We start from the raw sequence: 11,352 nt of genomic DNA, 5'->3' as shown, positions 1-11,352 counted from the left end.
TAAAAATCCAGATTTCTCAAATCATAAAGTCTCACATTCTTGGCCTAGGAGTGAGTATAGGATTGTAGGAAAGATTTGGAATTAGTCATTGGTTTCAATCGTAAATGACTGTGCACCTTAGACAAGTTATTTGACTTGTCTGAGCCTTGGTTTCTTCATCCGGAAATCAACATCTGGTAGGTAAGTGTCACTCAAAAAATGTGAGTGTCTTTTCTCACAATCCTGTCCTCTCAATTCTCCTAATTAGCTGGACTTTGGTTCTTTCTTGATTTGAAAAGTGCCTTTGCATCTTGGATACCATTTTGGATGAGAGACACTGTCATCTTTCTTTCCCTTTCACATGCTGCTCTCTACCATATCCACATTCCACTATTGACTCTGAAGGGTCTTCATGGTTACAGGACAGTCAGATTCATTGTTTCTGGATCTTTAAAATCAGCTTTGATTAAAGACAAAGTTGAAACAAAAACCAACACGTTCTTAGGTAACAGGAATCTCAATAGGCCAAGAAACCTTGAGCTACTGACACGTCTTTAGAATATAAAACATTTGGCTAACCATTATATCTTGTTTTACAGAAAAGGATAAAAGTAGAATACAAGTCAGATATCTTGAAGACACTAAGGGTAAGCCAGGTTGAAATGAAGATGGTTCCTGTTTATACTTATTTGATATCTTGTTATAAAATTGAGACTGGCTGACTTAAAAAAGCTTTCCTAGGAGATTCTCCTTTCAATACAGTGACTTGTTGATTTATAACCTTTAACCACGATGCTATAATGCTTACCTATTTGTCTGGGAAGATTATATTTCTCTTTATAAATTTATTGAGTGAGTTTTAATTTCTCCATCAACATGTAACGTTAAGTCTGCTATCACTTTTTTGTTCTTATTAAAATCATCTCAGTACTTGTTTGAATAATTGTTTATATTCTCTTAATATTGGGGAAAGTATTTTTTTCAGTGTTCAATTTCAGTACAAGTAAACACAAAAGGGTGATTCTTGCAAAAATGGGCAAAACAAAATACAGAATCTTGATATTTTCCTCATCATGAATAATCTAACTTGTATTAATCCATGCTTGAGTCACAAGTGGGTTCTTTCAGGGTAATCACACTCTCACTTCTCCTGCTCTTCCTACTGGCAGGGGTATGATGCAGATAAAATGTGATGAGATGTAAAAGCTATATTAAACTGTTTTATTTTGAATGGAAAGCATACAGCAAAGGACAGGATTGCCAGGAATTGCCACTTGGTTGATGGGATTTGTGGTAGCCAGTCTCCAAGATGGCCCCCAGTGATTCTCATCTGCTAGTATTCATGCCTTTGTGTAGGCCTCTCTCATTCTGAATCAGGGCTTGCCCTCTGTGACCAACAGTTTATAGCAGAAATGATGGTCTAGGACTTCTGAAGCTGATCATAATGGCACTGCACCTTTTGCCTTGGTGTAGGCAAAATCTCTTGGATTGCTCACTCTGGGGAAAACCAGTTGCCATGTGGTGAGGAAACTCAATGGGAGACCCAGGTGGAAAGAAACTGAGGTCCCTAGTCAATAGCCAAGACAAAATTGCCAGTCATATGAGTGAGTCAACTAGTAAATGCATTAAACTGCAACGTCAGGAGAAACCCTGCGCCACAACTGCCCACCTGAGTCACTTCCAAATTCCTGATATATAAAAACTGTTAAAGATAAATGGTTATTGCTATTTTAAGTCACTAAGTTTTGGAGGTAATTTCTTATGAAGTAATAGATTATGTAAATCAATTTTCTCTAGTGTCAACTGTCATTAACCAAGCACAGAGACCAATATATAAACCAGATTAGCAACCCACTAATATACTTTGAGAAACACACTATTGAACTGATTGGAAGCCAGGTCATTCTTTCCCTATAGACACACCAACTTCAAGAGGAAGAAAAGTTGCTTGGTGAACATGAAACTGGATCAAGAAGTCAGTAGGATATTCCACAAGAGGGCAACACCTGTCACAAAGCACTAGGCATACCTAGTGCACTCCCCATCCACTCATCCATACAGCTTTAGCTGAGCATCCATCCCCATGTCTGGCACCTAAAACTTCCTTTTCTTATGCTTTACACTAACCATTCCTTTCTATTAAGCAGTTTTCCTTCAAATGAGTTCTAATAAAATTGACTAAGTTTATAGCTACTTAACTATGACATTATAGTTCTGCTTCCCACTGATTTAAGTATTCCTAAACCTTCTATTCTCCAAACAGAAAACAGCTAAAAGAATTATGAAAAGTTGAAAGGACTATTTTACTACTTTAATAAGCATCTTTCCTGAAAGGACTATTTTACTACTTTAATAAGCATCTTTCCAGATAGTTATGCATTTATCAAATGTAGACATTTATGTATAAATTTTCATGGGGTCATATTATACTTACTAGCATGAGTCCATAATATGTCCTGGACACCTTTCTACTTAGTCCACTTATGCTTTTCCATAATTAAAAAAATTATTGTGGTAAAACACACATAACATTTACCATCATAACTATTCTGAAGTGTACAGTTCAGTGGTATTAAATACATTTACATTGTTATGCAACCATCATCACCATCCATCCCCATAACTCTTCTCATCTTGTAAATTTACTGTTCTAGCCATTTTTAAATGCACAATGCATTGGCATTAAGTACATTAACAATGTTGTGCAGTCATCACCACTCACTATCCATTTCAAGAACTTTCTCAGCATCCCAAATAAAAACTCCGTACCTATTAAACAGTAACTCCCAATGCCCCCTTACCCCAGCCTTGACAACCACTATACTATACTTTCTGTCCTTATGATTTGGACTACTGTAAGTAACTCATGTAAGTGGAATCATACATTATTTTCTTTTTGTGATTGGCTTCTTTCACTTAGCATAATGTCCTCAAGGTTCATCTGTGTTGTAGCATATTGCAGAATTTCTTTCCCTTTTAAAGTTCAATAATATTCCATCATATTTACCACAGTTTGTTTATCCCTTCATCCATTTATGGACACTGATGTTTCCACATTTGAGCTATAATGCTGCTATGAACATTGGTGCAGAACTATCTGTTGGAGACTCTACTCACAAGTGGAATATATTGCTGGGTCATATGATAATTCTATTTTTAATTTGTTGAGGAACCACCATACTGCTTTCCATAATGACTGTGCCATCTTACATTCACACCAACAGTGCACAGAGGTTCTAATTTAAAAACATTCTTGCCAACACTTGTTTTGTATTTTTCATAGTAACCATCTTAAAGAATGTGAAGTGGTATTGCATGGTAGTTTTGATTTGCATTTCCCTAATAATTAGTCATGTTGAACATCTTTTCATGTGCTTATTTTGACCATTCATATAACTTCTTTGGGAAAATGTCTATTCCAAGTCCTGTGCCCAATCTTGAATTGTTTTTTGTTGTTGAATTTAGGAGTTCTCTGTATATTCTGGCTATTAATCCCTTATCAGATATATGATTTGCAAGTTATTTCTCTCATTCTAGGGGTTTGCTTTTTTACTCTGTGGATAGTGAAGTTTTAAATTTTCATGAAGTTCAATATATCTATTTTTTTTATTTTGTTGCCTGTACCTTTGATGTCATGTCCAAGAAATCATTGCCAAAGCCAATACTGTAAAGCTTTTGTCCTATGTTTTCTTCTAAGAGTTTTATTGTTTTTGGCCTTAGATTTAGGTATTTGATCAATTTTGAATTAATTTTTGTATATGGTGTTAGGTAAATGTGAGGTAAGAATTTCACTCTTTTGCATGTGGATATCCAGTTTTCCCAGCACCATTTGTTGAAGGGACTGTCCTTTCCCCATGGTCTTGGCATCCTTGTCAGAAATCATTTGAACATATTTGCAAAGTTTTACGTCTAGGCTCTCTATTCTATTCCATGGATCTATATGTCTATATGCCAATACCACATTATTTTGGTTAGTGTAGCTTTGTAAGTTTTGAAATCAGGAAGTGTGAGCCCTTCAATTCTGTTGTTCTTTTGAAAAATTGCTTTGGTTATTTGGAGATTTCATATGACTTTTAGGATGGGTTTTTCTATTTCTGCAAAGAACATCATTGGGGTTTTGATAGGTATTGCATGGAATCTATAAATGGCTCTGGGTAGTATTGACATTTTAACAATATAGTGTCTTCCATTACATGAACATAGGATGTGCTCCCATTTATCTATGTCTTCTTTAATTTCTTTCAGCACTGTTTTGTAGTTTTCATAGTACAAGTGTTTCACCTCCCTGGTTAATTCTTAAGTATTTTATTCTTTTTGATGCTACTGTAAATGGAATTGTTTTTGTAATTTCCCTTTCACATTCTTCCTTGTTCATGTATGGAAATGCAATGGAATCTTGTGTGTTGCCTTTGTATCCTGCCACTTTGCTGAATTCATTTATTAGTTCCAACAGTTTTCTTGGTTATGTCTTTAGAGTTTTCTACATATAAGTTCATATCATCTGCAAACAGAGATTACTATTTGAGATTACTATTACTATTTGAGATTACTATTTCCTTTCCAATTAGGATACCTTTTATTTATTTTTCTTGCCTAAATGCTCTGGCCAGAACTTCTACTACTATGTTAAATAGAAGTGGTGAAAGCAGGCATCCTTCTCTAGTGTCTGATCTTAGAGGAAAACCTTTCAGTCTTTCCATACCATTGAGTATGATGTTTGCCAGAGGCTTTTCACATGTGGCTTTAATCATATTGAGAGAGTTTCCTTCTACTCCCAGTTTGTTGAGTGTCATGAAAAGGTGTTGATTTTGTCAAACGCTTTTTCTGCATCAAGTTGAAATGATGAGGCTTTTCCCCCTCTTTATTCTATTGATGTGGCATATCACATATTACATTGTTGCATAACAGTACATATTATGATTTTCATGTAGAGCTATATACTTGCATTCCAGGAATAAATCTCATTTGATCATAGTGTATAATCTTTTCAATATGCTTAATTTTGTTTGCGGGTGTTGAGGATTTTTGCATCAATGTTCCTAAGGGATCTGATCTGTAGTTTTCTTGCGAGTGTCTTTGTCTAGCTTTGGTATGAGGGTAATGCTGGCCTCAGAATGATTTAGAAAGCCTCTTCTCTTCAATTTTTTGGAAAAGTTTGAGAAGGATTGGTATTAGTCCCTAAGATGTTTGGTAGAATTCATCAGTGAAGCCATCAAGTGCAGGGCTTTTCTTTATTGGGAGGATTTTGATTACTGATTCAATCTCCTTACTAGTTATAGGTCTATTCAGATTTTCTCTTCATGATTTAGTCTTGCAGGTTTTGTGTTTCTAGGAAATTGTCCATTTCATCTGTTATCCAATTTGTTGGCATACAATTGTTCATAGTACTCCCATATAATCCTTTTTATTTCTGCAGAATAAGTAGTAATGTCCCCACTTTAATTTCTGATTTTGGTAATTTGAGTCTTCCCTTTTCTTAGTCTATCTAGCTAAAGTTTGTCAATTTTGTCGATCTTTTTGAAGAATTAGCCTTTGGTTTCATTTCTCTATTGTTTTTCTATCTCTGCTCTAATCTCTATTATACCTTCCTTCTGCTAGTTTGGATTTAGTTTGTTCTTTTTCTAGTTCCTTAAGTTGTAAAGTTACATTGTTGATTTCAGATTTTTTTAATGTATTTATAACTTATAAGTTTCCCTCTTAGCACAGTTTTTGCTGCATCCCATAAGTTTTGATGTTACTTTTGTTTTCCTGCATCTCAAAGTATTTTCTAATTTCCTTGTAATTTCTTTTATCCATTGGTCATTTTAAAAGTGTTAACTTCCACAATTTTATGAATTTTCCACGTTTCCTTCCTTTTGTTATTAATTTATAATTTCATTCTGTTGTGGTCAGAGAAGATACTTTATATCTATCTTTTAACATCTGTTGGCCTACAATATGGCCTATCCTAAACATGTCCCATGTGTGCTTGAGAAGAATGTGTATTTTTTTGTTGTTGGCTAGCGTGTTCTATATATATCTGTATGATCTAGTTGGTTTGTTAACTCCTCTGTTTCCTTACTTGTCTTCTGTCTGGTTGTTCTATCCATTATTGTGAGTTTTTGAAGTCTCCAATTATTGTTACAGAATCGTCTATTCTCTCCCTTCAATTCCATCAGTTTTGCTTCATATATTTTGGTGGTCTGTCATTAGGTATATAAATATAACTGTAATATATTCTTTCCCTATTGAACCTTTTGTATATAATGTCCTGGTCTCTTGTAACCTTTTTTGATTTAAAGTTTACTTTGTCTGATATTAGTATAGCCACCCCTGCTCTTCTGTTTACTACTTGCATGGAATATCTTTTTGATCTTTTCACTTTCAATCTATTTATGGCTTTGAATGTCTCTTATAGATAGCATATAGTTAATGTGTTTTTATCCATTTCCAATCTCTGTCTTTTGATTGGAGAGTTTGATTCATTTATGTTTAAAAATTTTTTTAGTGTTATTTTTGAGAGAGAGAGAGAGTGGGGGAGGGGCAGAGAGAGAGGGAGACACAGAATCTGAAACAGGTTCCAGGCTCGGAGCTGTCAGCACAGAGCCTGATGTGGGGCTGGAACTCATGAACCACAAGATCATGACTTGAGCCAAAGTTGGACGCTTAACCGACTGAACTACCCAGGCGCCCCTGATTCATTTATGTTTAAACTAATTACTGATGAGATCGTCTGTCATTACGCTATTTGTTTTTTGTCCCACATTTCTTGCATTACTGTCTCCTTTTGTATTTAGTTGATTTTCTGTAGTGAAATGTTTAAATTATTTTCTCTTTTCCTTTTGTGTATATTCCATAGCTATTTTCTTTGTGGTGACCATGAAGATTACATTTTGCATCCTAAATGTGTAACACTCTAATTTGAATTTATACCAGCTTAACTTCAATAACAATAAAAAAACTCTCTTCCTTTACAGCTTCATCCTACCCCTATTAATTGTTGATGTGACAGAGTTAAATTCTTGTGTATAGTGTGCCCCTAAATATAAACTAATGATTCTTTTATATACAGAAACTCTGAAAGACAGAAGACAGTAGGCCAATATATTCATAGTGCTAAAAATAAAAAATAAAAACCCTTGTCAACCAAGAATCCTATATCCAGAAAAGCTGTCCTTCAAATGTGAGGGGTAAATTAAGACATTCCCAGAAAAACTAAAGCTGAGGCAGTTTGTAAGCACTAGATCTACCCTACAAGAAATGTTCAAGAAATGCTTCAAGTTGAAATAAAAGGACACTGCATAGTAACTCAAAGCCATATGGAGAAATAAAAGGTCTCAATAAAGGTAAGTACATGGGCAATTATAAAAACCAGTATTAGCTTTTGTACTAATTTTGGTTCCAACCATTACAATGGTTTGTAACTGCACTTTTTGTTTTCTCCATGATTTAGGAGATCAATACATTTAAAGCAAGAAAACAGCAGTAATTAGTATAAAAGTTAGTGTTACTGTAACTTTGATTTATAACTCCAAATCCTGGTTTATTTTTTACATAATTTAAGAGAGTAATGCATTAAAAATATTATTAGCTTTTATTTTTGGCCACACTTTACATAAAGATGTGATTTCATGACAACAACTGAAAGGGGTGGAGATGGAACTAAAGGATCAGGTTTCCATTCTGATGTCAATACCATATTCTGTTAATTATTGCAGCCTTCTGCTATGCTTTCACATCTGGTAGAACACATCCCTCCTCCTTACTCTATTTTTTCAATATTATTTCCAAATATCTGTTAAGTCACACATCTATAGAAAGTCCTTTAATTTTACTCCACTATACAATTAATCATATTCAGTGGGACACTGGATTTTTACTTATATAACTCCCAGAGGACCAACTTTTTTCTAAGTTCTTGGGAGGCACATCTCTAAAACCCAATTCTTTTTTTTTTTTTTTTTAAGTTTATTTATTTAAGTAATCTCTACACCAAACATAGGGCTTGAACATAGGGCATGAGATCAAGTTACATGCTCCTCTGAGTGAGGCAGCCAGGCACAACTAAAACACCCTTCTAATAGCAACCTATAAAACAGTACTATTAGCATCCAGAAAAGGGCCAAAAGCTATGTATTTGAAAACAATAACAACAACAACAGCAACTAAAATCTAATCTGGAAATTTCTAATAATCAAATTTTCCAAGGGGAAAATTCCATTCAATAGTGAGCCAACAATAATTTATTAGCCATCTACTATGTGTCTAGAACCGTTTATGTATTTATTGTGTTTCCACATATTGAGGAAAAGTGAAGGACTCCGTATACTCTAAAAACTCAGCACCAAACCCACCGGACAGATGTGAGGATGGGGACTAAGTTCATAAAGGATATATCACCATCAGTTTTAACTTAAATTTGCTCTTGGTTCACTTCCAAGAGTGCGCAGGGCACTCTTGAACTACAGCCTCAGGGAAAGCTATTCTGTTTTACTGTGAAGTATACAAACATGTTTGCTCCAGTATGGTCTTGGGCAGATCATGGAACCCTGGCACCTAACAGTTACTCCATAACCAATAAACATTATCTACCAACATTATTATTGTTAATGTTGGCCAATATTAGTGATTATAAACCACATCAGTGAGAGTTTATGTAGGACTTGTAGCCTTTATGAATACTAATAGATAATGCTGTAATATCACAACTCACTATTTAACATGATATGTCTATCACTCCATACATTTTTTTTCCTGTGGGTCCTGGACACAAAGTCCTTACATTTTTATGTATGTTGGTTTTGTTGCACCAATTAAAAGTTTTTGAGAGGAAGGACCATGTATTACAAGTCTCCGTATCCCCCCAAGTTTCTTATACACAGTATTATTTGTAAAGTAATTTGCTTTGGTTTTGCTCTGGTTACAGTGGCAAGCAACTGTTTCCTTGTTTCAAAGTAGTCAAATAGATTTGTACCTTCCTATTTTATTTGTGCAGGGTAGAATTCTGGGGTGCTAATAAAAACTGTATGATATGACCATCCTCAACAGGAACTATCCAGTTTTCACAAACAAAAGACCTATCATTCACTTGTTAAGAATAAAATGTTAGCTGGTAGCTGGCTAGTACTGCACAACAGCACATAACTTCTAAGAAAAGGTTTTTATTCACATGTAAAAGCTCCAAACTTGAGGCAGATGAAGGTATATCAATCCTCTAAATACCATGCCAGACACATGTATGCATCTGCCCAGGAGTCACTAGAGGCTAAATTAGAGAAAACATTGTGATCTTCATCTTCCCACAATTTCACTCCTCTAAGACACAAATGATGTGAGGTATACAATCCAAAATACTCAGAAATGATGTTTATTCACTTTAAAGGGTTCAAAATATCTTGGACTTTTACTCCGACCTGTACTTTCATCATGTAAGTAAATTCTAGCTGGAATGGGAATATGACAATCCTGGCCAAGAGGAGGGCAGTATTTCTGTTCTAAAATATGGATGACTGGTGCTGGCTTATATGAGAGGTGGTAGCAGTCATTGCTTATCTGTCAAACTTTATAACAGATATTGAAGCCTCTTTGGGTGGCAGTTCCTCTCCCAATAACTAAAACACAGAAATATCTTACACAGCTAAAACCTAAATGGTATTAAAGGTAAACATTTTATTATATAACAGGAATTAAAGTTTTCAAAAATCTGTACCAACAAAACCAAAACCAAAGCCATTCTGGGAACAATGAGAAAATTTTACAATAAAAGCTACCTTTCACTTTTCAGAAATCTGAACTGAAAACAGATGGTTAAGTGCGGTGCAGACAGGGCCAGCCATTCTGTCTATTGTGGCAGCTGAACAAAGTGTGAGCTACAGAATCACTGCCCTGATGGTGACTGAAGCAGATGAGGAGAGACGGGAGCTCACAAGCAGGATGCTCAAACTCAGGCCAGGAGTTCATGTACGATCCAACTCCCATCAGTCTGACAAGTCACTCTGATCCAGCACGATTATTCTGTGTATTTTTTAAACACACACAAAAAAAAGAGTTTCAAGTGAGTATCTATGTTTTTTAAAGACACAAACAACAGTTTCCTTCTATTCAACTGAGTTCAAGGGAAGGGATTTTGATCTTTATAGTCAAGGGGGATAATCAATTAGTATGTCATGGGAACGTACAATGACTACAAAGCAATTGATAGCATCATCCTGTCCTCCCTCTGTCCAAAACTGTTCTTGTGCTGACTCTACTGATGACTTAATCAAATCTGGCATTAATTTCACCTTGTATTTTAATTAGCTGTAAACATTAACACATAAAAAACTGAGCAACTTTGAATTAATTATCATTCAAACAACTTTATCAATAACTTTAACATTAATGTTTATTTACATGCTGATAAATGTTTAAAGCCTGTTCATGTGGTCTAGAGACAGTGAACTTGGACCTACAAACATATGCCAACTCATTACCTGGATGGTTCAGACCAACCTAGTCGCTTCCAAAAACAGGGTTTTAGTTCCTCTTGATGAAATATAGAAAGAAGAAAACACAACCAGGTTACTTTCTGGGTCTAAAGGTGCCAGGATCCAGAAATTGCTTTAGTGCTCTCTCTCTAGTTTAGGGTGGACTGTTTTACTGGTAATAGTTGTTTTCTGCTAGAGACAGAATCTTTCCAAAAATAGTTAATGGGCTTCCCCACCTAACATTCTGCAACTCCCTGTCACAGCAATGGATACTAATGATGTTAATTCACAAAGTCTCTGCATTATGTTCTCAGTGAATTCAACACTAGCTAAATGCTTACACACTCTGGGTCCTGTGCCCGTCCAGGGTCCCAGAGGAAAAAGAATACACTCTCAGGCCCTTTAATGAAGTGACTACTTACATAGGTATAGTCAGAGTTAAGGGAGCAAACAAAGGATGGCAAGGCACCCAGTGACTAGCAGCAGTGGCAAGCCATTATCAATGCTAAGTCAAAAGGGACTAGGGTGGAGCTAGGGCAGAACAGTTACTGGAACCCAGTGAGAGCTGGAACTGAGGACAGGCTGCCTTACAGAAGCTGTGCTGGTGAAGGGACACCACTTCTATCCAGAGATAAGGTGCTGAAGTAGGCAGGTAGGGGAAGTAATACCCAACCACTCCTCTGCCCTCTTCCCACTGGCCAACAGGAAGCCTGCTGGCCAGAAAGCCCAGGAGATAGTTCACAAAGCACAAAATAGGGCAGAGAAAGGAGAATAAGAATGAACTGGCGAAGGAATGAAAGGGATTCCAGGTGTTCTGAAAAAATCAGTATCTCTAACTTCTTAAGTAGGAGGAACATAAATATAGGAGGGTGTCATTTGTGAATGGTGCCTAAAGCTCTATCAAAATAGTTTTGAAATTAAGATCAAT

At 35.7% G+C, this 11,352-nt stretch overlaps 1 protein-coding gene and 1 long non-coding RNA gene across 6 annotated transcripts in view; one reads left to right on the top strand and one right to left on the bottom strand.

Annotated features, from left to right (window-relative positions):
- Nucleotides 1-70: 70 nt before the first annotated feature.
- On the top strand, nucleotides 71-7,139 carry LOC123603388. The gene is made up of 3 exons (XR_006714857.1): nucleotides 71-180; nucleotides 579-626; nucleotides 7,031-7,139. It is a non-coding gene; the product is annotated as an uncharacterized LOC123603388 (long non-coding RNA).
- A 2,170-nt stretch (nucleotides 7,140-9,309) lies between these two features.
- TEX14 (testis expressed 14, intercellular bridge forming factor) overlaps nucleotides 9,310-11,352 on the bottom strand; it is a 121,331-nt gene continuing 119,288 nt past the window's right edge. For all 5 annotated transcript variants that reach the window (XR_006714856.1, XM_045488219.1, XM_045488218.1 and 2 more), the window contains 2 exons: nucleotides 10,431-10,482; nucleotides 9,310-9,972 (listed from right to left, as the gene is read on the bottom strand). Coding sequence is in view for 4 of the 5 variants with exons in the window: in XM_045488219.1 (XP_045344175.1) it covers nucleotides 9,936-9,972; nucleotides 10,431-10,482 (89 nt within the window). In the remaining variant the exon portion in view is untranslated. The remainder of the gene's footprint in view (nucleotides 9,973-10,430; nucleotides 10,483-11,352) is intronic.

The sequence above is a fragment of the Leopardus geoffroyi genome, chromosome E1 (assembly GCF_018350155.1).
Source record: "Leopardus geoffroyi isolate Oge1 chromosome E1, O.geoffroyi_Oge1_pat1.0, whole genome shotgun sequence".
In the NCBI taxonomy this organism is placed as follows: domain Eukaryota; kingdom Metazoa; phylum Chordata; class Mammalia; order Carnivora; family Felidae; genus Leopardus; species Leopardus geoffroyi.
Note: the sequence above shows the minus strand (reverse complement) of the source record. Positions and strands in the feature narration are given on the sequence as shown.